This window comes from Cordyceps fumosorosea (genome assembly GCF_001636725.1).
Source record: "Cordyceps fumosorosea ARSEF 2679 chromosome Unknown scaffold_15, whole genome shotgun sequence".
NCBI classification, from domain to species: Eukaryota; Fungi; Ascomycota; class Sordariomycetes; order Hypocreales; family Cordycipitaceae; genus Cordyceps; species Cordyceps fumosorosea.
In genome coordinates this window covers 22,895-50,545 of record NW_017387315.1, presented here as the reverse complement: position 1 = coordinate 50,545, position 27,651 = coordinate 22,895, and the positions used below count along the sequence as shown (strand labels likewise).

At 55.8% G+C, this 27,651-nt stretch overlaps 8 protein-coding genes across 8 annotated transcripts; 4 read left to right on the top strand and 4 right to left on the bottom strand.

Annotated features, from left to right (window-relative positions):
- Positions 1-5,910: 5,910 nt before the first annotated feature.
- On the bottom strand, positions 5,911-6,739 carry ISF_05936 (phosphatidylethanolamine-binding protein; the record flags this gene model as incomplete). Its single annotated transcript, XM_018849541.1, has 3 exons — positions 5,911-6,112; positions 6,203-6,417; positions 6,521-6,739. 3 exons carry the CDS (start codon positions 6,737-6,739, stop codon positions 5,911-5,913), a joined length of 636 nt encoding a protein of 211 aa, XP_018703038.1.
- An 871-nt stretch (positions 6,740-7,610) lies between these two features.
- On the top strand, positions 7,611-8,342 carry ISF_05935 (amino acid permease; the record flags this gene model as incomplete). Its single annotated transcript, XM_018849540.1, has 1 exon — positions 7,611-8,342. The coding sequence occupies one exon, from the start codon at positions 7,611-7,613 to the stop codon at positions 8,340-8,342; it is 732 nt and encodes a 243-aa protein (XP_018703037.1).
- Positions 8,343-9,403: 1,061 nt separating this feature from the next.
- Positions 9,404-11,221, bottom strand: ISF_05934 (1-phosphatidylinositol-4,5-bisphosphate phosphodiesterase gamma 2; the record flags this gene model as incomplete). The annotated part of the gene is made up of 1 exon (XM_018849539.1): positions 9,404-11,221. One exon carries the CDS (start codon positions 11,219-11,221, stop codon positions 9,404-9,406), a length of 1,818 nt encoding a protein of 605 aa, XP_018703036.1.
- Positions 11,222-12,247: 1,026 nt separating this feature from the next.
- On the top strand, positions 12,248-13,523 carry ISF_05933 (hypothetical protein; the record flags this gene model as incomplete). The annotated part of the gene is made up of 2 exons (XM_018849538.1): positions 12,248-12,819; positions 12,881-13,523. The coding sequence occupies 2 exons, from the start codon at positions 12,248-12,250 to the stop codon at positions 13,521-13,523; spliced, it is 1,215 nt and encodes a 404-aa protein (XP_018703035.1).
- A 278-nt stretch (positions 13,524-13,801) lies between these two features.
- Positions 13,802-14,832, bottom strand: ISF_05932 (nicotinamide-nucleotide adenylyltransferase 2; the record flags this gene model as incomplete). Its single annotated transcript, XM_018849537.1, has 2 exons — positions 13,802-14,351; positions 14,423-14,832. 2 exons carry the CDS (start codon positions 14,830-14,832, stop codon positions 13,802-13,804), a joined length of 960 nt encoding a protein of 319 aa, XP_018703034.1.
- A 3,382-nt stretch (positions 14,833-18,214) lies between these two features.
- On the top strand, positions 18,215-19,216 carry ISF_05931 (short-chain dehydrogenase; the record flags this gene model as incomplete). The annotated part of the gene is made up of 1 exon (XM_018849536.1): positions 18,215-19,216. The coding sequence occupies one exon, from the start codon at positions 18,215-18,217 to the stop codon at positions 19,214-19,216; it is 1,002 nt and encodes a 333-aa protein (XP_018703033.1).
- A 203-nt stretch (positions 19,217-19,419) lies between these two features.
- ISF_05930 (DNA mismatch repair protein MutS, C-terminal domain protein) lies at positions 19,420-20,004 on the bottom strand (the record flags this gene model as incomplete). Its single annotated transcript, XM_018849535.1, has 1 exon — positions 19,420-20,004. The coding sequence occupies one exon, from the start codon at positions 20,002-20,004 to the stop codon at positions 19,420-19,422; it is 585 nt and encodes a 194-aa protein (XP_018703032.1).
- Positions 20,005-23,998: 3,994 nt separating this feature from the next.
- Positions 23,999-25,652, top strand: ISF_05929 (WD repeat protein; the record flags this gene model as incomplete). The annotated part of the gene is made up of 3 exons (XM_018849534.1): positions 23,999-24,217; positions 24,270-25,342; positions 25,400-25,652. 3 exons carry the CDS (start codon positions 23,999-24,001, stop codon positions 25,650-25,652), a joined length of 1,545 nt encoding a protein of 514 aa, XP_018703031.1.
- Between the last annotated feature and the right edge of the window lie 1,999 nt (positions 25,653-27,651).

Sequence of the window (27,651 nt, the reverse complement as noted above, 5' to 3'; positions counted from 1 at the left end):
AATATTCCAAGGTTTCGGGTCGGCTGGCGAGGTTGCACTCGTGGCTCGGAGCAATCTGTTTGCCACCGACGTAATAAGGGTCCTTGTCCTGCTAAGGTGGCCAGGGCAGAGGGAGGGAGCGTGACCTGTTGGGGAGGCGGGTGACGACAGAAAGGAGGTCTGACAAGGACGGAGTAACACGACGAGAGGAGTGGCTGTGGAAAAAGGAAAAAAGAAGAACCAGCAAGCTGAATCGACGACTGAATATGGCGGATGGGGTGGAAATAAGAAAAAAGAAGAATGCCAGAAAAGAAGAAAGAGTTGGATGGGGGAGACGGGGGGGGGAATATGCGGTCGGGATGGGCTAGCCAGGGGGGTTGAGAGATGTGAAATAGGCGTGCTGGGGGAGGTCGTGAGGTGAGGTCACTGAGCGTGAGCAATGACAGGGCTGCAGCCAGTGAACTGCGAGCCGAGAGCACAGAAGCGTCAAGGTGTGCCCAGTGTAAATTTAGCGGTCCGAGGTCGCTGGCGGCCAGTGAAACACGGTTGCGTCAGCCAAGTGTTGTAGGGTCACGGTGATCGACACGGCACGGTCCAAGGAAGGAGAATCGTACGCGTGCAGAGTTCTGAAGGCGAACGAAGAATGAGAGAACAGAAAAGGAAAAAAAAGGGAGGAGGGTAGAAAAAGAAAAGAGAACAACGACGTAAAATGAAAAAGGCAGCGAGTCGTGGCGACAGGGAGCGAGCAACCCAACATTGCGTACCATACCACCGGCAATACCAGACATGGGCCAGTGAGAGGCATTGGACAGCAGTTCGACAGACCTCTGTCCGCGGTGAGGGCGACTCAGCAGCCCCAGGTACCCGGACGACGAAGAAGCAGAACGGGGTCCCCGGTCGAAGAAAAAGAGAAAATGGCCCCAGCCAGGTGGTTCCGGCGAGAGCTTGGGTGGCTCCAGTGGCTCCAATGGTTCCAGCGGTTCCAGCGGTTCCAGCCAGTGGAGGCGGCCAGCTGCCTGTTTGGTGCCAGGCTGGTGGAGACTCGCTGGGAAATGCGCCCACAGGGCCTTTGCAGCGGATGGCGGGGCCGTTTAGGGGTCGAAGGCTAGGGGGGGTTAATAAGGGGGGTGCTTTATTAGCGAGTTGTAGGTGTCCCGCTAGCGTGGAAGGGCCATCCAGTGCGCCTGGCCGCTATAATAACGCTGAAATTAGGAGCGAGCCGGCCCATCTTGCAAGTGCCGATTTATTGGGAGATGGGAGGTCAAGCGCCGCGCATGGCCGAATGAATAATAAAGGAAATGCAAAGCTAAATACGACCGAGATGCGAGGCACGCATTAGAACCTGCATCTTGATAGAAATTAAGAATAAATGAAAAAGAAAAAGAAAAAGTATAAAAAATCAGCGTCGCCGGCCGCCGATTATCATCCTGTCAAAGTGCGATCTGCACCAAATGTCGTCAGGCCGTGGCAAGACACTTTCGACACTGTACGCCCAGGTAAATCCTCTGCCTCCCCCCCCACTTCTGCTCCCAACACCTTGTCGCACCAACTCCTAATCACCACTACTCATCATCGCCCACTTCCCATACTCGGCAGGCACCAGCACCCCATGTTTCCATTCTTCCATGCTTCCACGGCTTCCATGCTGTTACACGCCATTACGCGCTAGACCGCATCGCTATCTATCTGCTCTTCCAATTAACATTTTTTGACCAGCACCGCAACCCTGCCAACTAATAACATGGATACATATCTCGTACGGTGCCTCGCTGTTTGCAACAATACCACAGGCTGCTAAGCGCGCCATCGCCTGGTGTCATCCCCCTATGCAAACGATACCTGATGATACGCACCAATGCACCGCAGAGCAAGATAAAAACGATGCCACCGCCCTAGATTTAGCCCTGATGCTGTGAGTAACCGAGGACTGGCACAATAGACTCGACGCCGATCTTGCCACATTTCGGCATTGGCCCTCACACCTGTTGCTGCCAGTTGTCGCAAAAAAAAAAAAAAGGTTCAATAGCCAGGATTTGTCAAGGCTCAAGACACGATAACTACGATTTAAAAACAAGAAAGCGCGAGACACGGGAATGGACGGAATCTGCCGTGTCACATTTCAAGAATGAAAGTTGCGGTGACACGTCTTACGATGCTTCAACAACACCGTCCGGAGTACCTCGCCATAGAAGAAGAAACCCTACTAAAACTAGCCAACCCGCACCTCGAAAATCGAGTGAGAAGAGAGAAAACAACGAAACTACCCAATGACACTCCTGCCCACTTGCCCAGCCTCACGATGCAGGGTCTAGTTATCCTCTAAAGACAATCACGGATGCGCTATCCCCGCGCCCCCATGCCCTTGCCTGGCTCATTCTGCAGAGGCCTCATGTGTCCGATAATTCTGCGCTGGTGTTGCTTTCTCGTCAAGCCGAAGAAACCAAAAAACCTACACCGATAGCCTACTTCAACTTACAACGTGGGGTCGCACCTGCTTATATGTTCTCATACGAAACTCAAGATGCCCTGAAGACAAAAGAGGAAACTGGTTGGAAGAGAGGCTTGGTGGCGGCGTGAAGCACGACTACTGAGACGCCACGCCTCACGCCTTGCCGACTAACCTCAGAGAGACAACTGTCACGCTGCGTTATTACTTATAGCACGACCACAAACCGGCGGAAGATCAATCACTATTGGTATTTGCGGTGTGGTACTGGTCATCTGTTTCTAAAACTACGCCTTTCTACAAGGCCACTTCTTCAAGGTCATCCAAACCCACTTCCTGTAATAGCATGCGCCTGGTTATTATTGTCAGTTCTCCAGTGGCTTGCATTACAGTGGCAGGGCACATAGCGCGCAAGGCAAATGCCATCCCTGCACCTTGTGCCAGTTCAACCGGCCGTGAGGCGGTCGGTGGTAAAATTGCACATTTCGGGCCTCGGTATGGATTACTGTGACGCCATAGTATTAGCAGGCATGGGCTTCTGATCTAATAGCCACCACCTGCTTGCCAATGCCCGCCAGCCCTGTCTGGTCAGTTGGGTTGCTGTGGCATGAAAGAGACTTGAATTTGGCTGGTTTGAAGTCGATTTCAGTTCCAGGCATGCTGATCCAGCAGAGATGCAAAATCCTGTATCAGAGCCACTTTTCGATTAGCGCTATCAATAGTCTCCCATGCCTGCGACTGAGTCTGGGGCTACAAGACATCACCAGCACAATGCTCTCCTGCTGCAGATTTCTTTACATACGAATAAGCGATGGGTGGTGTGGGCAATGTCCACCACTAGGAAGTACGACGCTGCGCGGGTGCCACGGGTTCGATGCCCACTCTGCAGATGCTCGATCCTGCCAGTTGTTCATGTCCACATTCGGTTCTTCTACGTGAGGTGCTGTCGCTTGAACTCATGACGGTTCATGTTGCCAGTCAGGCTCGGCTCATTGTGACGTGGATGAGCGGGCCGACGATGCCAGTGGCAAGGCTCGGGTTATTCATTGCGGCTCCCTTTCGTCTTCCTCAGCGAAGCTATCAAGAAACCGTGGTGCAGAGACCACCAGGAAAAGCACCATGACGTAAAAGAACACCTCTACTTTTACTGGTCAGCCTGGCGTAAATGCGCTTGCCTCTCTGCAGCCTATGAGAGGCTCATCGGAGCCAACATCGACGCCTGACTAACCACCGTATAATTTCCTCGGCGCTTTTACCAATGATGATGGTCACGCAGGCCTGTCCAACCAGCGGGGGCGACGAGGTCACTGCCCGCCGCAAATCGGTGCCACATGGATGGTCACAGTGAGGTTCCTGGCATCAGCACAACCTCACACCTAGCCTGCGCAAGCGCTGCTAATCTGCAGGTTTGGATTTATGGCTGGAAGCAGCCGCATGACCACGCATCAGCGAGTTCTTGGCTCAAGTTTTCACTGACACTGGTCGCCTTTGGTGGCTGATGAGGCAGTGTTGCCGCGCGATGCTAGCCTGGGCTTACTTCGTACTGTATTCCTGCCTAGGCCAACGAGATGGCCCAATCACTTGGGGTTGGAGCCTATTCCAAAAAACCGTTCGGCTTCAGCTGCTATTGTTTGCCGGCAACTATCGGCCGTGAGTTTCTGGGGAACGGTCTTGTTCGCCTGGATTCTCGAAGCAGACATGCTGCCACTGGAATGCTGAGGCGGAAAACGGACAAACGGTGTTGTCCCTGTCAGCCAACACTACCGATTACAGCAAGACACACTATCGTCATGCTTGAGACAGGACTCCCATTCCAAATATTGGCAGGATTCTTCAAGGGCCAACGGTGGACGAGCAGTAGTTATAGCCCACGGACTCCTAGTGTTAATTACGACACGACTGGTTGCCACGGCCTCGCTCTATCGACGCAGTATGCGCCGCGTGGCAAGCATGCCCTAACTAGTTGATACTCTCTCCTTCGCCGCTTCACACCAACTTTGGTCTGGTCGAGGCCGGTGAGGCGAGGCAGCCGATACAACACCAGCTTCCTGAGTCCGACCACATACATACAGATGGAGGTCTAGCTGCAACGTGCACATCGGCCCTCCCGCTTGCACCTACTATTTTCCTCATCACAAAAGTGTAGAAACAAGGTACATGACGTATCGTGCTGACAAAATCCCAAGCCTTTTTTTCAACTACGACTCTTATCAAGTATACCGAGCCTCCCACACACACACACACACACACACACACACACACACACACTCTGGGAAATGGCCGCCTCACTGCCGTTCCATCTATTCAGCCTTGACGCTGCAGCAAAGCAAGGCTGGTCCCTGTAGGTGGCCACCACTGCGACAGCAACCACACGATGCAGTCAGGGCATGACGCCGGCAACCGAGACTTGTTCGAGCCTGTCACCCCTTTGCCGAGATGATGCACGAACCCCCGAACCGAACCGACTTGCAAGGGCGCAAAGCAAGCATGCAGCGCCGCAGACTTTAGGAATACTTTTAGAGCACGTCGTTGCTGGATGCTTTTCACACCTCCTCCTCTCTGCTGCGCTACTGCACACCCCTGTTGGCAGGCACAATGCAAGACGGGACCCCCCGCCTTGTCCTTGATGCCATAGATGGTGCCCAATACATCGTCATGTGGTCCTTTTTGGCGCGTTGGAGGGATGCACCATTGTGCAGCGTGCGGGTTTCTGTTTTTATCCCCTTTTTGCATGGTCTCCTTCCTTTGGGCTGCGTTTCTTCTTTGGACACGTTGACAGACCCTGCAGCAGCTGAGAAGCTGCAGGCAATCTACTGGAATGCGACCGGCACATACTGCCCCTTATTATCAAAGCGAAATGGGGCAGTAGTATCGTGACTTTTATCATTTGCCGTTGATGCATTTTTGCCACTTGTTGTTGGCATTTATCCCGGGTTTCTACAAGGGATGAAAATCAAGCATTGTGATTTTCGCTTGGCACACACACCAGGCAGGGGCATGGGTGAGGGACATTGAAGGCTGGAAACTGATACCCTGCTCGGTACTTCCACGATTGGGGCCGTTTTCTCCAGAAGGACTTTCAACAGCCCTGTGGCTCTTCACCATCTCGGCATTTCCACAAACGGTACGGGTAAGTTTTGGGGTAATGTAAAAATTGGAGGCGTAAAAATAGAAACACCCTGGTTGGGCCAGGAGCTCGAATTGTGGCCAAGGATGCGTGTCTCAGAGGCCCTCCAATTGAAACTGAGTCTATTTTGACCACTTTCTCACGCTCATCAATGCGGGCGCGCCCAGCATATTCGATGCGGCGCTTCCAATACTCTTCTTCCCTGTCTGACCTGACAGCGTCCAATACTCTTCTTCCCTGTTTCACCTGACAGCGCCCGTCTCAACTCACCATGCCCAGACAGCTTGCATGACGGGGGGAAGCGGGCGGCGGATTGCTCACTTTGCTTACCGTGCTTCCGGCCCTGACTGCTTACTGCTTACTCGTTTTCCGCCGACTGCTCGTCAGCCGCGCAGAGCATCCAGTTGACGCCCGCGAGCTGCAGGCCGTGCGCGGCGACGAAGCCGGCGACGTCAAAAGAGCGACGCTCGACAAACGCGTCACCGCCTACCTCGGCGCGGGTGAGGGCGAGGCCGGGGGGTTCCCGGTAAAGGAGGAAGAGGTATCGATGGGGGTTGGATCTGGGTGTTGGGCGAGTGCCGCGTCAGCATGAGGGCCAAAAAAATAAAAAATAGAAAAAAGATGAGGACAGAGGGAGGGGCGGCGCGTACTCAGGCTTCGGTCCCGGCCCGAGAAACGCGGTCAGGGTCGTGCCGGACGATGACAACGCGGGGCTGGAGGAGAAGGAGAAGGAGGAGGAGCTCGGCGGCTTCAGGCCGGAGACGACCCAGTGCCGCCAAAACGCAAACTTGGGATCCTCGGGCGTCGGCGCGTCCGGATCGACGAGCATCAAGAGATACGAGCCGTCGTTAGCGGCAGCACCAGCCTGTGCGTCAAAATTCGATCGTACATATGTCAGCCAGGCCCTCTTTGTTGTTGGGAGGTGAGGAAGGGGGGAATTCGGATGGGTGCTCTTTTGGCTTGCGCACCTCAACTTGGAAGCTCACGGAAGGCTCCCGCTGCACCTGTGACACGCGCAGCAGGTTACCGAGCCGCACGGACGACGACGACGACGACGACGGCGCGGCTTCGCTACTCGCAAAGGACACGGACAGGTCCACGCTCGGCGCAAAGGCCGGGGGGATCAGAGCGGCGGCTGCGCCGGGGACTAGGCTGGCCTCTTTGAGGGACGTGGTAAGCTGGGACATTTTTATTCTGTCGAGGTGACGTAAGACTACGAGACAAAAAAGGCAATTGAGAGAGAAACATGGGCAGACGCTGATTTTGTGTACCGCTCGCGTCTTTGGCCGTCGCCGGCTTCGAATTCGGCCCTGGTCGGTCGGCCGCCGGCGAAATATCATTGCGCGAATCGCGTGTCCGCGCATCTCGGTGGAGGACACCAGGTGCTCCGCAAGATCTAACCCCGCAGATTGATCTACGAAAAAACGACGGCGGATTTGAGAAAGACTTGACCGTGGAAAGAGTAATTTGCCTAGGTATAGAGGGGCTTGGCTTATTCTAAAGGGCATCAGCTGCAAGGTGGCTCAATGAGTCCAACAGCGGATTTCATTCGGATGTACCCGACAACGAAAAGGACCCATGTCAAGGACGGGCCTTCTCTAGAGCCTGGCCGCTATCATACATCTGGGGTAACGTGGGAGCTAAATCATGGCCCCCGATCATGCGTTGTACCTGGAAGCCATCTGATGCGAACACCTATACTTCCTCATTCTATAACTTGAAGTCTGCTAACTATGATAGCAAGAACAGAGTACATACAGCCTGCGGTTAAAAGGGTTTCCCCCGCATCTGGCCAAGTCGTCGACCGGAGATACAGCTCCGATTTCCGGTGTCTGCTCTCATGGAGGACGTGCCGATCGATGGCCCCCAAAACGTGGAGAGGGAGCGGCTGATGATAGCTTTGCAGGTACGGCGCGTGGGGTTGCCGTGCCGTTACTGCAGCTGAAAAGAAGAAGAAGCTGAAAGTCCCGATGGCGACACTTGTCTCACCTGAGGAGAACTTATTGGCGCTCGTTCCGCCGCACTCTCACAACTCGCCGGCTTGGATAGCGGAAGAAAATGCAGCCCGACATCGAACCGGCGGAGATCTCCGGCCCCGACGACGATGGCATCGCACCCGACAAGCCTGTCTCTGCCGCTGTTGTCACCGCGGCTGCCTCCTCGGACACCACGACGACGCAGCTCGACCAGCAGTACGGCCAGACGCGGCGCGGCCTCACCTCGCGCCACGCGCAGCTCATGGCCATCGGGCGCTCCATCGGCACCGCGCTCTTCGTCGGCGTCGCCGGCGCGCTCTCGCGCACCGGCGCGCTATCGCTGCTCCTCGGCTACCTCCTCTGGGCACGCTCTTCGTGTGGCCCATCTACACCTGTGCGTCGCCGAGATGCACGCGCTGCTGCCCGTCCCCGGCTCCATCTTCGAGCTCGCCGCGCGCTTCGTCGACCCCGCGCTAGGCTTCGCCATGGGCTGGACGTACTTTTACGCCGGCGTCATGCTCGTGTGCCTCGAGTACAGCGCCGTCGCGGCCGTCGCGCAGTACTGGACGATGGCCGTCAGGCCGGCCGTCTGGATCGCGGCGACCCTGGCCACGTGCGCGTTCGTCAACGTCGCCGCCGTGCGGTGGTACGGCGAGGCGGAGTTCGTCATGGCCTCCCTGAAGGTGCTATTGCTGGCGGGGCTGCTCCTGCTGACACTCGTCAGCATGCTCGGCGGCAACCCGGACGGCGACGTGTACGGCTTCCGCTACTAGACGAGCGGCGACGCGATGCACTCATACCACGCGGCGGGTGACCTTGGCCGCTTCCTCCGCTTCCGGGAGGCCGTGTTCTACGCCGGGTTCACTATCTCGGGGCCCGACGTGATTGCGCTCTCGGCTGGGGAGATTCAGAGCCCACGGCGCACAATCCCGCGGGTCGCGCGGCTCATCTTCTACCGCATCATCGGCTTCTACGTGGGTCGGCGTGCTGGCCGTCGGCATCATCTGCAGCTCGCGCAACCCCCGACTCCTCAGCGCTGTCGCCGCCGCCGCCGAACACGCACCCGCCGGCGCGGCCGCCTCGCCGTGGGTCATCCGCATCCAGCGCCTGCGCTTCCGCGGCCTGCCGCACCTCATCAGCGCGCTGATCCTCACATCCGGCTGGTCCTGCGGCAACGCGTACCTGTACGCCTCGTCGCGGACGCTCTACGGGCTCGCGCGCTGCGCCGCGGGCACCGGCGTGCCCCCGCGCTGCGTCGCCGCCGTCTCCGCGCTCGCCTGCGTCACGTTCCTCGTCGCGTCCGCATCGGCGGCGCGCGTCTTCTACTAGTTCGTCGACCTCGTCACTGCCGGCCTCGTCATGACCTGCACCATGATGGCCGCCGTCTTCCTCGGGTGGCACCGCGCGCGTCGCGCCCAGGGCCTGCGTGACGCCGACCTGCCGTGCGTCGCGCCGCTCGCGCCCGCCTGGCCGTGGCTCGCGCTGCTGCTCGGCTGCCTGGCGCTGGCTGTTCGTCGGCTTCGACACCGTCGGCCTGTTCGACCCGCAGGCCTTTGTCACGAGCTACTTTTGCATGGCGTACAGCGCGGCCCTGTTCGCGTTCTGGAAACTCTACAAGGGGACTAGCCTGGTGCGGCCCGAGGAGGCGGACCTGGTGAGCGGCAGGGCCGAGGCGGACGCCGAGTGCGCGCGGTGGGAGGAGTGCGGCGTGGAGGAGAATTGGCGCAAGGCGCTGGCGGCGATGCTGGGAAAGGCTGTGGTAAGTGAGGTCAGTGAACGCAGAAAACCGGGGGTTCACCGGTCTCCTCGGAGAATACATCTCTTATCATATCAACGTAAATGGCATAAAATTCGTAAATAGAGAGTAGAATCACATCATGACGCCGCCGATACGTCCTGAATCTCAAAGTTCAGCAGCACCGTGCACTTTGTCTCTCGGCCCTGCATGTCCAGCATCCTCACAAACGTCCACCCCGGCGCCGTGTACGAGAGCCGCACGGCCGCCACAGCGAACATGGGGTTCCGCGCCCACGCGTCGTCGCTCTTTATGAGCATGCGCAAAAAGACCAGCTCGTTGTCCTCGTACGTCCACTCGAGCGTCTCGTCCCAGACGGGGTCCGTCGCGGGCGGGTTCTCGCCCCTGTGGAGGAAGCCCAGCCTGTGATGCTTGTACGCCTCCGTCTTGCGCTTGGGGACCTCGGCGCCGGCCTCGGCGAGCGCGCTGTACAGCGTGCACGTCAGGTACGGCTTGAGCGTGTGGCCCTCGCGGTCGTCCGGTAGCGGGACGTCGGTGGCGCCGCCGACGTGCAGCCGGAGGCGCCGGCGGCGGCCGGTCTGCAGGGAGCCGGTGCCGCCCTGGCGCAGTGCGGCGGGCTTGAGGACGTAGCCGTCGGAGCCGGCGAAGAGGGCGTCGTTGAGCTGGTTGCTGGTGCCGAACGTCTGCCAGTTGAGGGCGCAGATCTGCGCGCCGATGCCCCAGAAGCGCACGGGCTTGAGGTTGGAGGAGCTGATGCGCGTGCCCTTGGGGTACACGCGCATCATGTGCTGGCCGTTGTGGACGGCGATGCGGGACGCGTGGAGGGGCATGTGGTCGGCGAGGCCCGACTCGGAGACGTTGATGAGGTGGTGGTGCGGCCCGTCGAGCAGCTCGCCCGGGTCGAACCACGTGTTGTCGCGGGGCTTGACGGACTGCGCGTACACGCCGAGGGCGGCGAGCTCGGGGATGATGACCTGGCTGTTCTTGGCCTCGTCCTTTTTGTTGGCCTTGTAAGCTTCGCGGGCTTTGCGCTCGGCTTCGTCATACTCTTCGTCGTTTTCGTCGTACTCGCTCTGGGAGTCGCTGTCCAAGACGTCGTCGCCGAAATGATGCTCGACGATGACGGCAATCTTGTCGCCCAGCTCTCTGAGGGTGACGTGCTCGGCCGGGTCGTGCTCGAGGCCGTCAGCCTTGTGTTCTTCAGCGTGGCGCTCGATGAGCTCTTGGCGGAGCGGTTGTGAGAGTAGGCGGTCTTGAAAGACTTCGTGCATGATCTCGACGAGGCGCTTCTGTCCCTCGGGGCCGCAGTGGTTCTCCAATGACAGTAGGATGGGCGTAGGGGCGTGGTCGGGATACTTGGCGGAAATGGCGGCCTCTTCGTCGTGCATGTCGCGAATCGTCTCGCAGACAGCGCGGAAGGAAATGTGCGACACCAAGGTGTAGCCGTGGGTGACCTTCGGTTCCTCCTTGTTTTCGCTGTTGTCCCAGGCGTCAATCTCGACGCAGCGGGAGCCGGTGCGGATGGCCGTCTCATAGGCCTCGGCGGAGGACTTTCCGTAGAGCTGGTGCGCCATGAGGTAGGTGTTGTGGGAGGAGCTCACGAAGTACTCGGGCAGGGGGTGGTCACGGTCGACGAGGTCCGGGGGCGCGACGAAGTCGCCGCGGGCGAGCATGGTGGCCAGGGCCGGGGTGCGGACATTGTCACCTTCATCGTCGAGGTTCGCATCCTGCTCCGAGAGGACACCGCGGTCGACGAGAAAGGCGCGCAAGGCGTGGCTGACGCGCAGCTTGGCGATCTCGTGGTCGGCGCGGACGGTGCTGCGACCGCCGCCGCCAACGGAGTCGTGGCCAATGGCGCCGCCAAGGTCCTCGTCGACGACGTCACCGCCCTTGAGGGAGACACGGAGGCTATGGAAGCGGGAGGAGAGCTCAGACATGGCGGAGGTGTATGTGTATGGTAAGTTGTTTGGAGCTAAGGTTGGTGAGGAGGCGAGAGATTGGAGGAGGTTCGAGGAGGAGGTGGTGGTTGGAGGCTGTGCAGAGCCCCGCCAGCTCTCACCTCACAACCAAACGTATCAAGAGCCGGTGATGAGATGGCCAGCTGAGGATGGACAGATTGAGCGAATGGGCGAAGCTTAAAAGCTGTATCGGCAGCAGCCCAGTATAGCTGGCTCGGCCGTATGGTGTGAAGCTAGCAGATGCCGAGCTTAGTGTGGCGATGCATGGTGGGGTTCAAGTTGGAGGGCGTTCGACAGATGATGTCCTGTTCGCCCATTGTCGACGTGTTCAAATAATTTCTTCTCGCATATTTGCATTTACTCGCTTTGCGCGCTTGATTATGACGTGTCAAATATTTGCCCAAAGCCATCTATGTACTAAATCTGTCACTGCCATTTCTTTGACACCTGATGATCCGATCCCCTGACCTGTTCCCCTGGGTACGTATCGGTAATGAGGGGCAGCACAGCAGCTAACCCGTTTTCCCAGCGCTCATCACGCACCACTCATCCACTCATCACTTTTCGTCCTCGAACAAGGACAAGGGACCATGGCTCCTCCTCCTCCTCCCGCTACCGCAAGCCCTTATCCACCCTCCGTGGACTCATTACCTCGTTAGCAGCAGATGCAATGCGAGCACACAACATCTGCACGGTGCCTTACCATCCCCTCCCTGTGCGCCCCGGCCAGGCGCTACCGGAAGCCGGACTGTGACGCCCGTTGCTGGCTGATGCCACCTTGTTCGACGCCTGACGCTGTCGTGCCTAATGACTGCATCTCTATGCGCGTCAACGCCACACCAGAACAGGATCGTGTAAAAGGACTCGAGGGACCTGCCGTTTCCCTGCTCCTCGAAAGTTGAGCCTTTTTTCTGTCTTTCCGTTTGGATTTCTTCGGAGAATCCAGATGCCTCGATTCCCCTCAACCCCCGCATTCGCCTCGCAACCCCTCACCATCCGTCCTCAATGGCCGGCCGCCTCTCCGGGTGGCTTCACGGCTTCGTCAATGACGGCCCGCCCGTGCTGCCCAGGCGGCGCAAGCACGCCCTGACGCCGACGCCCTCGACCACCAACCTCCTCTCGACCCAGCCCCGGCTCGACGGCACGGCAAACAGCCCCCTCTTCCAGAAGCTCCCCGCCGAGATCCGCATCCAGATCCTGACGGCGGCCTTTGGCGAGCGGACCCTGCATATGGACGTGCTGCTCAGCTACCCGCCGTGGCGGAGCCAGCCTGTCGCCCACGAACGCGCCGTCCCTGGTCATGGCGGCCTGTTCATAGAGCCTAGCAGGGCTGGTGACGGCAAGTCCTACCCCGTGCTCGACACGACGGCGCGCCAGACTTGGTTCTGGCACGGCTCCGTCTGCCACCGTAATCCCCCGGGCACGGAAGATGATGGCGGCCGCCACAGCGTTCAGCCCTGCCAGGACCTGTGTCGAAGCGGCATCACACCGGACGATACATGCAGTCAGTGGCCGGGCGTCAGTCCAGAAAAGTGCCGTATTGGGGCCATGGGCTGGCTGCGGTCCTGCCGACAAGCGTAAGAGCTATGACCTCTCCCTCACGCATGGCATGAACCTGCGCTAACACTGACGCCACAGTTACTTAGAAGGCATCGATATTCTCTACGGCACAAACACGATACACACTGCCAGCAAGGCCCTGATTCTCGACGCCGATCGGCTCCTGCTACCACAGCGGTTGGCCGCCATTACCTCGCTTCAAGTGCTGTGGGACTTTGGGTCGCGTCCGCCGTGGGCAGAGAGCTTTCCCAGCAAGGCCAAGGAGCTGATAGGGGTGTTCGAGGCTATGCTGCGGGCCGTGCTGTCGTCATTTCGAGGTCTCAAGACGCTCTACATCTCCGTGCAGTGGACCGGCCGGGAGCCCCAAGTCACAGGTCCGTGGTGGCCGGGAAACGGGCCGGACGACGCCGTGGAGCGCTTGTTGATGCGGCGCGTCGACGCCATGGTGCGGCAGCTGCCGGCGCGTGTGGCCGACTTCGCCCTCGCCGTGCCGAGCTCGATATACGTGGAACAGTGCCAAGTCGCGCGTGAAACGCCTGGCAGGACGGTGGAGCATGTCTCAGACGGGGCTCGATATGAGCGCTTCTGGCGGCCGGTTGAGAAGGGCAACGCGCATGCGGGATACTGGGTACGACTGGGCCAAAAGGACATGAAGATTAGCGAGCAGAGCATGGTGTCAGACACTCTGCGGCCGCATGAGTGGATTTTGTACGCGCAATGAGGAAAAGAATGGTTACGACTGAATGGGTACAGATATGTATGTATGCTTTAGGTTTTTAGACATAGAGGGTATAAAATGATGGCATTAATCCTGGTTTGTGTAGACTTATGCAGTAGGCAACGCTGGCGTTGGAGTCGTGACGAAGAATGAAACAGCCAGAGACAAACAAAGTCTCGTGTAAATGCAAGACTCATAGGCCGAAAAAAAAAGCAATGATGGGCCGAGAACGGTAGAGCAACGAAAAAAAGAAAAAAGAAGCCGTATGTATCTATCGGTGTCTACTCGAGGTATAGACGATGCAACTTGATGTACTTGAAGACGGCGCCGGGAATGTCCATGGACTGCTCGCGATTCTGTATTTGGGCGCGAACCTTTGTCGAGCTGACGTCGTTCTCGAAGGCATCGACGACCCAGATGTTGTGCCTGTACCTGCGCAGCGGCGCGATGGCGTCGCGGACGTCGCACTGGTGGGGGCGCTCGACGACGAAGGCGCCGTAGTACCCGAGCAGGACGTCGATGTCGGCGGGCGCCCAGACGCGCGGGTTGCTCATGGTGAGGGCGAGGTCGGCGCCGATGAGCAGGACGATGCGGGCGCGCAGGGGCGATGCGGTGCCGTCGGTGGCAGCCTGGATGCCGCCGAGGTCGTCGTTGATGGCCGAGTCAAAGTGCCGCAGGACGTCGGCGGTGCGGCTGTAGAGCGGGCGGCCGGCGGCGTCGACGCGCGTGGCCTCCCAGTCGTCGACGTGGATGGGGAGGCCGTCGACGGCGAGGGAACACATCTGCAGGCGATGGTGGGCGGGCACGAGGGATGCCTTGTTGTAGGCGTCGCTGTTTGTTTGTTTGTTGGTCAGTTGGGGGGTTGTTGGTCCGGAGGGGAGTGAGGGGGGAGGACGGCTCACCTGCAAGGACTTAGATAGTTGCCGACAATCTCAAACTCGGTCCGCGGGACGTGTCGCGCCGCTAGCTCAAACATTTGCACGTGCAGCTTGGTGATGGGCGAGAAGCTGCCGCAGGCGACGAGGACGAGGGGCGTCTTGCCGGGCTGGGTGAGGCGGCGCTTGAGCTTGGCGGCGGGAAATGTGTATGCGGAGGGGGACGGCGGCGAGGGAGGCGGGGTTAATTGCTGTGCCTGGATAGCTGCCGCTGAGGCCGTTTGCGTTGCGCCATTGTCGCTATCGCTGTCGCCGTCGCTTGGTGGTGATGATGATGGTGGTGTTTTGACTGCAGGCGCCGAGGCCGGCGTGACCCGGCGGCGCTCGGCGTTGACGGCGTTGTCGGCGGCGGGGGGCAGAGACAGCGTTGAGCCCATGTCTGCAAAGTGCAATGACGGCAAAACGAGCGAGAAAGAAAAGGAGAAGCAATGATGCTAGGAAGAACAAGTTGTAAGGAGAGTTGGGGAAATTAAAACAAAGTTGTCGCGTGCTCGGGTTGTGGCTGGCTGGTTGTGTGTGCGGTGTTTACGGCAGTTTTTTTTTCTTTACCCTCTGACGCAACAAGAGTCTATCTGACGAACAAGAGATTCTTCGGCGAGAGGGGCAGCGAGTTAGATGGGCGGGCCCTCAGAGAGTCGGCGAGGCAAAGAGGGGCAAAAGACGAGCGGCCTTTTCTCCTTTTCTTGTGAGTTTGCTCTCTCTCGGCCCTTTCTAAACAGACAGAAGCCGGCTGGCAGGATAGGCGTCCTTTTAGTGTCTCTCTGGTTGTCTCTAGTGCAATGGTGTGATATGCGCCACTCAGAAAGAACAAGGAAGAAGGCTTTTGAAGACTTGACAACAAAGTAATTGCAAGTGAAAATGAAACTCGGTTAGCGCTGTGGATAGGCAGGTACATCGGTTGTACGTATACCAGTAGGCAATGTGCAACTCTGTGTTATCAGTCAGTTGTCGGCTGAGTCAGGCTGCAGAGGACGATGACGATGCGGCAGTTTCATGAGAAACAGACGAAACTGATAAGACAAGGTGTTGGAAGACAACGACTGTAATAAAAAAGACTCCAAATATGAATGAATTCTGTCATTGCCAACCCCTGCACGGCGGCGCCCTGTCCGACAAGTCCATTCCGGCCTCGGCCCGGGCGCCGCGGCCTGCTAAAAAGGGACCCTAGGATTCCAGGAATACGCTGGAGATTATTATCCTAAATTGTGGCTGCGACGTGGCTGTACCCAGAGCATGGCCAAGACATGCAGGCTGAGATTCGTGTCACCTCCGCCCGATTCTTGTTTTTTTCTTCGCCTCTGCCCGTGCCATTCGCCGCAGATCAAGCTACCCGTACATCCATGCCACGAAACTGCAGTGTTTCCCAAATGATGGCGACGTCGCATTATTGTCAGGATGAGATAATCCCCTTGGCGGACCAAGTTCATCACAGCGCCGTCGCCGCCGCCGCCGCCAAACACAGAGCTAGAAGACTTTGTCTTCGGCCGATTTATTTGCTTGATCCGGTTCAGCTTCCGCACCGACCGGACGACGACGACACCAACCTGGGGTAAATCCAGACTTTTATTTCCCCTGTCCGAAGGAGGATGGCCTTTCTCTCTGTTGACAACGACAAACCTGTCAACCCCAGAACTGGAGTGGGCATCGGATCAACGTAAAACAGCTGCTGCGGGAACTCCCTTGCGTCGGCCTGTCTCCATCTGAATGAGACAAGTCTCGGACGCTTTACATACAGCGGAAAACAAAACCGCCATGATACCTTGACAAGAGGTCCTGACGAGGGCTTCACATGATACGTTTGTCCAAATATGATCAAAAAGTCTCATCTAACCATGCCGTCCACGTGCATCGTCAGCTCCTGGGCACCCCCCGACCCAGCCCCCGGGTCCAGGTTGCTAGCTCCGCGCGACGAATTTCAACGGAGGTGGGCTGAGCCGCAGGCGGTGGATGGCTCCTGTAGGGGTCCTGCCAAGGGACCCGGGCCGCCGTCGCCGTCGACGACAAGCGCGTCCCGGCCGCGTCACCTGCGCGCTGATGGCGGCAGGTTAGGCCGAAGCCCGTGATGCCGAGGCCGCCGCGGGGGAGATAAGGATCAAGCGGCATCTGCACCCAGTTTAAGAAATAAGGTGAAGCTGTAGCCGGACTGGGCATGATGAAGAATGACACGCGGTGGTGGGTGGGTGGGATGCTTGATGGCCGCCGGGTTTAATCTTAAGAGTCAAGTAATTTCGAGAGGAGGTAAGCTAACTCAGCATGAATATAAACATACGCAGGCAAACGGCTGATTATTCCGCTACTTCGCTCCGGACGAGCTGGTAGGTCGACCGATGTCAGAAGGGTATCGCCATCAACCGAAAGCAGCCGCGGAAGACTGAGAAAGATGAACTACAAAGGAATACGACTACAGCAAGATAAAAGGATTGTACGAGCGGCTGAGTAATTATCATGCATTTATTTACTCCTCTTCTAAGTGTTAGGATCCTTCCTGTTCGAAGGCGTTCTCCTCATGGAGGGCGAGTCTAGCTCGTAGCTCGTGAACCTGTGTGACTCGCTGTTTTGTAAAATATGATAGCTCAACTCGATGCGAGGCCAGACGCATGCAAACTTTACGTATGAATTGATTCAACTGCGAAATGAAAATTGTGTTAAAAAAGAAAAACACGACCAACATTGGCGAAGCCTGAAACATGTCTTTGCGAGGATAAACCTGGCTGGGCCGTGGACACACATGCCGTGTTTCCTACTTGTCGCGGCCTCGAGAAGACAATTAAAACCATTTATTACTTGGTCATGGAATTTTGAATAGCTAGCCGCGAGAGTGAGCTGCCAACGAGAGAACCAGAGCGAGGATGAAGCGCTGGTAACAGCATCACACTGCTCGAATACATAAGCAGGGGTCGGTCGCAGAATGCACCCGAGACAAGCGCACATGAGTTAGAGCACAACATAGATACATACTCAGATCCCTGGCTTGTGTTCCCTCGCCAAAGTTATAGTGGCTCGTGTCTCTGGTGTTAGGTGGTGGTGCTCCCCATAATCCGGTTCACCACTATTCGCATGTACCAGACAGAATCTTTGTGCGTACGGATACTAATTCACAATACGGATGGATTACACGACAGCCGCTGCTCTTACCCGGGGCACGGGTCCCGGTCACCCGGTGCGGCGGCGACGGCGCACAAGGCTCTCTAGCCTGGAGGTGTGGGAATCGTCCCCGGATACTTCAGTTCATCCATCGGAGATAACGCCGAGGAGGGCCAAGAACCGGCCGATCAAGCATGTCTCCGCCCCCGTTCGTGACGTTCGTCTAGGGTTGCCTGGGTCGCAGGTAAAGCTTGTTTTCTCAGCTCCATGTCGACTGCTTTTTCCAAGGTTACATGCAATGGGCGAACTGAGACTAGGGCTGCCAACTTTAGCGTTTGACTCTGCTGCATAGCAATTGCCGAAACAGAGGAATGGACGCGCAGCTTGTTGCACGCTCGGTTCGTGTTGGAGTGGATTTAATAGATGGGTTAAAAGTAAAAAAAAAGTAAAAAAGTAAAAGACCCCCATTGTAACAAGCAGATCACACGGGCCATTATATATCTTGTCCTCATCCCCTTTGAGAGCAAACGAAACTTCTTCATCTCCGCCCCCCGCAAGCTCCAGCTCCAAGCTCCAAGCTCCAAGCTCTACAAGCAATCCGATTTACTTGAGCGATCCAAACCAATCCATCTTATACACACTTGATCCATCATCGCCTGACCCTAATAGTTCAACATGTTCGGTCTACACTACCTCACCCAATCCGTCCCCCAGTCCGCCTTCATCCCCAGCCCGCCCCTGACCGAGGCCAACCTGCCGGACCAGGCCGGCCGGGTGCACCTCGTCACTGGCGCCAACTCGGGCGTCGGCGAGCAGCTCATGCAGATTCTGTACTCCAAGAACGCCACCGTCTACGTCGCCGCGCGCAGCCGATCCAAAGCCGACGAGGCCATCGCCCGCGCCCGCGCCCTGCACCCCTCCTCCACCGGCCGCCTCGACTTCCTCCCTCTCGACCTCGCCGACCTGCGCACCGTCCGGCCCGCCGTCGACGCCTTCCTCGCGCGCGAGCGCCGCCTCGACGTGCTCGTCAACAACGCCGGCGTCATGTTCCCGCCCGCCGCCGAGCCCAGCGCCCAGGGCCACGAGATGCAGCTCGCCACCAACTGCCTCGGCCCCTTTCTGCTCACCAAGCTGCTCACCCCGCTCCTCGTCGAGACGGCCCGGACGGCGGCCAAGGACTCGGTCCGCGTCATCTGGGCCTCGTCGCTCGCCAACAACCTGTTCTCGCCGGCCGGCGGCGTCGCCCTTGACGACCAGGGCGTGCCCAAGAACCATCGCATCACGCAGACCAACTACGGCCAGTCCAAGACGGGCAACCAGTTCTACGCGGTCGAGTTTCATCGCAGGCACGCCAAGGACGGCGTGGTCAGCGTCACGTTCAACCCGGGCAACCTCCAGAGCGGCCTGCAGCGGCACCTGCCCGGCTTCGTCCACGCCTCCCTCACCTACCTCGGCTACCCGCCGCGCAACGGCGCCTACACCGAGCTGTTCTGCGGCTGGAGCCCGGACATCACCATGGAAAAGGGAGGATCCTTCATTATTCCCTGGGGCCGTCTCGGCAACGATTACGTCCGTCCTGACCTGGCCAAAATCGTCGAGGACAACAAGACGAACCCGGATGCGATCCCCAGAAGGTTCTGGCAATGGAGCGACGATGAAACCACAAAGTATGCCTAAGAAATACCATCTTTAATTCTTGCGCTTAACGGAAATTGGAGCACTTTTTGTATATAGTAGTAGTACCTCCAGCCATGTTGCGAGCAGAGCTCCAACGCAAATGCCAGACCGATAATGTATGAATAGCAATCACATGGCTTGACCTCATTAGCTTCCACCTCAATCAAAAAAGTCAAATCACAGTCACCCACACAGGCTACTTCTCATCCGTCACCCTCCTCAATTGCCGCCATCTGCGTGACAAATTCATGTTGCAGCTGCTTAAGATAGCCGGGCAGAGCATCCTCCGCACCGTCAATCCTCGCTTGCTTCAGCGCTTCGTGAAGACTGAGGATCAGCTGCCGCCGTCGCTGTAGCTTTTCTGCTCCCGAGTTTCTTCTGTTTGCTTCTTTTCGCAGCCTGCTCGCGCGGACAAACTCCTCCGCCTTCCTTATCATGGTCTGCGGGAGCCCCATCGCCTTGGCGAGGTTGATGCCATAATTCTGCTCGTCACTTTCGGGGCCGCGTTCGGTCTTGTAAAGCATTGTTACGTGCGGCACCCCATCCTCGCCAACTGAGCAGTTGGAAGCTAGGTGCAAGTTCAGAACGCCTGGTCGGTTCGCCAGTACGCGTGCAAGGTCCAGAAAATGAGTAGCAAACCACACAAAAGCCTTCGACTGAATCAATGCTTCTGCCATAGCGATGGCAATGGCAAGGCCGTCACGCGTGCTTGTGCCTCTGCCAAGTTCGTCGATGATGACCATGCTTTGCTCGTCTACGTTACGCAAGATGAATGCCATGTCGCGCATTTCGACCGAGAAGCTAGATAGACCTGCTTCAATATTATCGTTCAAAGAAATGCGTGTGAAGATATTATGGATAACTGAGAAGGATGCATATTCCGCTGGAACAAAGCAGCCAATCTGCGCCATAATCTGGAGTAGCGCAACTCCTCGAGTATATGTGCTCTTGCCGCCCATGTTGAAGCCGGTCACGATATGGAAGCAATGCTGTTCTGTGGCAAAGTAGTCGTTTGGTACAAATCGCTCTGCAAGTATCTGACTCTGTCAGCGGATAATTCAGGCCCCATGTAAGTGCTCGTACCTTGTCAAGTATCGGATGCCTTGCCGATTTTAGCGCCAACCTGTTCGTAATTTCTGGTCGCACATAGTCGCGCGTCGTACTTAACTGGGTAAATGAAGCAAGCATGTCCATGAGGCCGACTGATTCGCACATTTTGAAGAGATGAGATGCGTCTGCTTGTAGGGTGCCAACCAGCTGCTCGATAATGGCATCACTGCGAAACACTACCTCGTTTGAAGTGTCCGACAGGCGCATATTCAGTTTTACGAGGTCAAGAGTTTGACATTCAATGGCGCCTCGCTTTTTGGCAACATTGATCAGGAGGCCAGACTCGACACAGTTGTAGTCACGAATACTCAGCTTCAGCCAGTATTTCCGGCCGTTATCAAACTTCAGCGCTGCCACTACCCCAAACCTTTCTAAAATGAAAAATAAGCATAAACCCTTCCGGCTGATGTAAGGTCTCACCGTTTAGTTGCTCCACGTAATGGTGAATCTCTTCCGTCAATTCTTTGTAGGCTTGCCGGGAGACGTCCAATACGCCACTAATTCCAGACCGCACAGCAAAGGTACGCTGGTTTCGTAAATCAAGGGCTGATTTTGTAAATGCCACGTCAGCTTCCAGTACTGTGTTTATCTTTTGCAGCATCGTAGCGATCCGCTCGAGGCTACAGAGCTCCCGTATTTTGACGAGGAGGGGGGCAGTCGCCGAGCTCATAGCTATGTGAAGCTCCTTAGCCGCTTCCAAGAATGACTTAATCATGAGAACTTGATTTATCTGTTGTTCTGCTTGCGAAATTGCTGATATCACGGGAATGGTGATTAACTAGGCTTCAATTAGCCACTGATAGGTCACTGCGGCGCGGCGAAGCCTTACCTTGGTAAGTAGTTTTTCCACATCAAGAAAGCTCTTCAAAACTAGCGTTTAGTAGTCAAATCGTTAGCACACGCCATAGATGAGGAGCGCAGATTGCCGCACTCTTTCGAATCCCTAAAAACATTTCGTCATTTATTGTTAGCTCCTCCACAGCTTCATAGCGTGGAGCCATGAACGATTCATAGACCGTGGGCGGTTGAAGGATGTTGCTACGCAGCATTCGAGTTCCCATCGGGGTAACACAATGATTGAGCAGACCATATAAACTATCTTTTGATTTTGCTGAATGACTGTTTTGAACAATTTCCAAGCATTGGATTGCGGATATGTCGATCATCATGGTATCATCCGAAGGTTGGTAGCGTAGCCGTAACGAATGCGGCGCAAATGTTATAGAGAACTGATGCTCGATTTGAGCCATGGCCTAATCATGTTAGAGAACCGAACATCAAAAGCCAATTTCAGTCGTACCGCGGCAAGAGCGCTCACGGCGTAGTATTTCCCCTGGATCGCAACTTGGATTGGTTGAATATCAGTTTCGAAGGCTAGCTTATTTATGTATTCCAAACCCTTGGCTTCGGACCAACATGAACGGTCCGTCTCATAGATAGGGGTGTCAGGAAACATGGTGCGCAGGAGCGGCGTCAGGCTGGTTGATTTTGTGCCTTGGGCCAAGCAGACGATTCGCGACGGCCAATTGACCCGAATCTTGTGAAGAGTTTTCACATAGGATTGATTATCACAAATTTGACTTAGGATGGCCTCACCGATTGACGTATTAACAAAAGCAATGCCAACGGATGGGGAGACGCCGCGCGCCTCGCAAACTGCACAGACAATGGTATGGGCTTCGCCTATTCCCAGGATGGAAGAAGCATTGGTGGCCCGCGATTTCCGACCAGAGGCCGTCGTGGGGCGACTGATGCAAGGTAATATTTCTGACGGAGCGAGATTAGAGGTCGACGCTGATGGCGAATTGGAGGCGGCTTGTGGCAGTTGTTGTCTCTTTAGAGCGGAGATTCTTGGTGCAGTACCCTTGTTTGGATGGCTAGTCTTTGAGGAAGCAGGTGTATCGCTTCGAGATGCGGTCGAGCTCGGGAAATACCAAGAAGATATGCTCGGCATCAACGCGCGCGATTTTATCCTTGAACGCTCCATCTATGCTATGGCGAATAATCTTATGAGCGCGTGGAGAAGAAAAAGGATGAGAAAAGTGCAACGCAATGCGACAAACGGCGAAGATGTCTGGTTGTAAACGGGGAGGTGCTCATGGCCCCACATATTATACCCGGCGCATGTGTCGTGTCGAGCGTTTGGCAACAGGCGTCATCACCACAAGCTGCTCACAGTCCCCTCGTACTGCACACTACGAGGTGCTGGCCACAATGTTTGGCATCTTGGAATCTATATCGATTCCCCGCTCGGAGGTGCATAGCAGCATCGACGAGCTGATCACGAAACTAAACGAGCGGATGAGAAGAGAGGGCTACAAAGTCGTAAAGGCAGGCTCCTCCAAATCTCGTAAAGGGGGAGACCCGGCCAACAACGACGTTGTCCGCGCTGACTTGGTTTGTGACCGTGGTGGCCGATACAGGTCCTCTGCAACAAGTTACAAAACGTCAACAAAGAAGACGGGCTGTCCATGGAAAGCAAGGGCAAATCACAAACCGTCGGTTGGAGGATGGGTGCTCACCATCGTCTGTGACCAGCACAACCATGAGCCGCGCACGCCAGACCTCAGCGGCGATGAGGCGGGAGATGCGGAACTCCCAAGTATGACTTTTCCAACGGGTTACCCTGAAGTTTACTAATAAGCGCAGTGACAGAGGGGCCAACAATCACGTCTCAAATCTCATCTGCGCTTCAAGCTGCTGGCGTATCAGAAAACGCTCTACGGTTGAACGGAGACACATTCACTCAGCTAAAAAGGGATTACAAAAAGCTTCCGCCAGCTGAACGCATGCAACTGCTCGCAAGTATGCAGATTCGCATGGCTGCCTTGTATGCCATTCAGAATGAAGAGGTGCAGCGTCAGCGGCGTCAGGAGCTTCTGGAGAAGCGACGAGAGGCCGAAGCAAATACAGTGCCGGAGACAACTGTTGCTCTTGTACCAAGAGCAGTCAAAAGGCATAGACGAAGCATTAACGCGGATGGAAACGTCAACCAACAACGTCAACCAAACCAGACGCATCCTGGCGGACAACCGCCTGGTGCACCACAAGCAATGGGTACGACACAGTTCCAGCCGGGCCCGGCAGCTCCACCACCGCAAGCGCTGATGGCCATGCCAAATGTCGAATCGGCGCAATTTCAAAATTTTACATATGGTCCCAGAGGTGGCCGAAGACCGAACCCCTAAACTTTTGACACTGAAGGCCAAATAGGCTTGCGATACAGTGGCTGGCAGTGTGTATTATTCCCTGTCAGGTATCTCACTTCTCTTATAGACAGCAGGTAAATGATAGCGGCAGCGAGTCAGATGATATTTCTTAAAGCGCACTAATCTCTTCCAATCCATTCCTTTTATCAGTCGTTTCATTCTGGCTCCAGCGGCACTGGCGTGATGAGATCGCTTCTTATGGCACTCGGTTGGGCTTTTGGTTGAAGGGGTCGGAGTGGCACGACTCCAAAAGCTTTCTTATCAACTTCTTATCAACCTCTTATCCGCAGCTTATCAGTCTAAATAGGCTTAGTGTTACAGGTATGTCCATCAGCCCTCAGCCAATTGGCCTTGGAAGAAATTCACCGCCTAAATTTTTACTTGTATTTTGCCAGCTGCCCCACCAAAAATCGTCGACTTTGAGATCAGCCTGAGTCTTGCAAAACTGCGAATCAAGGCCAAAATGTCGACAGTCTTGCCTCCGCCGTCTAAGAGGCAGCGCCGCGAGGTGCTCGAGCGCTCTCGTGTTCAGCAAGATGTGACTGCAGTTTCTGGACCCGAGGGCTCCTTCAAGGCCCGATTCGTCGATCCCGATGGCAACCAGCAGGCACTGGTGGAGGTGCCACTCGCCGATGCTTCGGAGAAGAATTTGTCGCTTCTTCTAAATACACTTCTCGCTAGGGTATGTGATAGGAATACTGCCCCTATTCTGGCTCGCACTAACTCATGGGTAGGAAAAGGAAGACTTTGTCCCTTACCGGTTCCGCATCCACATCCCGGACAGCGACATCATTGTTGACCAATATCCTACCGATCTGCTACAACTGCTGCGCAGCCACGGAATTGAGAATCCTTTCGAAACTACGGTTACACTGAGTGCCGAGCCACAAGCAGTCTTCAAGGTCAAAGCTGTGACCCGCATGTCGCATCGCATTCCAGCGCACGGCGAAGCCATTCTTGCAGCACAATTTCCTCCCCAGACTAGCAGCCTACTTGCGACAGGATCAGGCGACAATACCGCGAGAATCATGGATACGGATACCGGCACGCCCAAATACACTTTGGCTGGCCACAAGGGCTGGGTGCTCTGCGTTGCATGGTCGCCGGACGGACGCCGACTCGCGACTGGCAGCATGGACAAGACAGTGCGGCTGTGGGATCCGGTGACTGGCAAGGCCGTCTCTGGTGGAACGTTCAGCGGCCACGCCAAATGGGTGACAAACATTGCTTGGGAGCCATATCACCTCTGGAGAGACGGTACGCCTCGGTTAGCCAGTGCCAGCAAGGACTCGACGGTACGCGTATGGATTGTAGACAATGGCACAACGGAGCATGTGCTCTCGGGACACAAGAGCAGCGTCAGCTGTGTCAAATGGGGGGGCACAGGAAACATCTATACAGCCAGCCACGATAAGACGGTCAAAGTTTGGAATGCAGAGCTCGGCACACTACTGCACACACTATCTTCCCATGCGCATTGGGTTAACCATTTGGCGTTGTCTACCGAGTTTGCGCTGCGAACAGCCTACTTTGATCACACGCCGACGCCGACAACAGAGGAGGAGAAGCGCCGCAAGGCCAAGGAACGATTCGAAAAAGCTGGCAAAATACAGGGCAAAGTTGCTGAGCGGTTAGTCTCGGCTAGCGATGATTTTACCATGTATCTCTGGGATCCGTCACAAGGGACAAAGCCCGTAGCGCGCATGCTTGGTCACCAAAAGCAGGTCAACCATGTAACGTTTTCGCCAGACGGAAGCTTGATTGCCAGCTCAGGCTGGGACAACCACACAAAGCTTTGGAATGCTAGGTAAGTATCAATGCCGCATATCAGGGTCTGTCGTTCATTGCTAACATGGGATGACAGGGACGGAAAATTTATCAATACTCTCCGCGGACACGTGGCACCAGTATACCAGTGCGCCTTTTCCGCTGACTCGCGGCTGCTTGTGACAGCGTCCAAGGATACGACACTCAAGGTGTGGTCGATGGCGACACATAAGCTAGCCTCGGACTTGCCGGGTCATCAAGACGAAGTGTATGCCGTTGATTGGAGTCCAGATGGCAAAAAGGTTGGTAGTGGCGGGAAGGACAAGGCTGTCCGGCTGTGGTGCAATTAATTTGTTTAAAATAAAAAAGCGGATAAAAGGGGAAATGGAACTGCAATGCATATTATTACATATTTTATGGCCTATTCGGGAGAATTCTTTGTGAGAGACTGGATGTCGGAATGGCGACCATGCTGATGCAAGGCTGGCTGTTGACGTGGCAATGGCGATGAGGGATATACTCGTGGACGAGGGTTATAATAGACGAGTCCGCGAAGCTACTTTATTGGAATATGAGTGCCGAATCTGCAGAGTGAAGTGGTTTTGGATGGCTGTCGGTGATTTTGGTGACCTGTCATTGGGAGGTGGGTATGGGGTGGTAGAGGGTTCGCGGTGTGGCTTCTTCGGGGCGACATGGTTCAAGCAGCGTACCAGTAGAGTTATCCACGGTAGAGGATAAGCATGTGAGTGAGAATGCAAGCCAAGAGACTACGAGATATGGGAGACAGAAGCTGGGGAAAGAAGGAGTGGCAAGGAGGCGCGCGGGAGGGGATCGACCAGTACCTGAAGCTAGGGAAGGCCGGGGTAGGCGAGGGCGAGGGATGAAGAGTAAAGGGTCCGGAACGCAGTACCAAGAGTTATAGAGTGAGACATTAGGCTCGTGCTAAACAATAGTGTCATCTGCGGGCGTTGGCAGCTTGAGGCTCTTGTTGTGGTTGGGCGGTAATGTTTATGCTTAGAATCAAGGATAGGAAGAAGATCACGGTGTTGGATTTACCATGGGAGGAGAAGAACAGGGTAAACGCAGTGATGGTAAAGACAACTTGGTGAGAAGCAGGCTTCAGATGGGACAGACATGACCCCGTGAGGCTACGCTGCAGGATGCTGTGCGAGGCTGGTGCTGAGGTTGGGGGGGGGGGAGACTTATGAGAGCCCAAGCCATGCGCGGCGGCGATGGCGTTTCCGTGTGTATACTTGGCAGCGGAGCCTATGCGGAGGGAAAGGGTATAGAGGAGGCGAAAGACGAGGAACGAAAAGTGATAAGAAAAAGAAGAGCGCTTGTTGCGTCGCACAGCAGGAGAAAGGGCGAGGTGTGTTGTTCAGCGCGGACCAAACGACTTACACGAGCGAGGTAGGTCAGTGAGTCAGGTGGTGGTGGTGGGTGGTTGGGCCGAGACTAAGGCAGGCGGTTATTTTTGATATTTTTTAAACGAGCGATTTTCATTTGGGGAACCGAGACAGGGATCCGAGGGAACTACTACAGTCAGACGGGGAGAAAGAAAGAAACAAAGAAACAAAGAAGACCATCGACGGGAGGGAGAAGAGAGGCAGGCGGACGGACGGAAAGACGGCGCGGGCGCGGCCCAACGCCCATCGTGGTGTGGCTGCGGCCCGCGAAGGGAGGGGAGGGGGTATGAGGAGGAGACGAGGGGGGCAGTTTGCATCGTTGCAGTTTCGGTGGAGTCTAGGCCAAAGTGACAAGGAGAATATGTAGTTGAAAGGAATAACAAGTTGAGTTGACATGGGGTAGGTAGGTAATGGATGGTTTGTCAACCAAACGTAGGTCTTGGACGACGCATCCTCTTGAATGATTGGTAGCGCCAGGGAGCCGAGTTTAGGTGGTGCGGAAGGGCACATACATACATACATTACGTTTGTACATATGTACATACATACTGGTACATATAGAGGGCATGAGGGGTTTATGTTAAAAGATTCAAGGTGTGCTGATAGTGTATCGGATTTATTTTTGTACATATGTATATCTGTTTTCATTTTGTTGATTTATGATGAAATTTACATCTTTTTCGTACAACTTCGGACGGGTATTAGCTATCTTGTATGCGCCATTTGCAACAGTGCGACACTGTGCAGGGAAGATTCAGTTCAGCCGTTCGACTAGCGCCTCGCTTTAACTGCCTGTCCCGGACATTCACTTTGATTTTTTTCTTGTTGATGAAAGCCATGTACAAGATACATGATACAAGATACAAGACAAGACAGCTTATGTGGCGGCGGCGACGGCGCTCGAGGGGAAAGGGAAATACCCCAATCTGCGACACCTGTACGG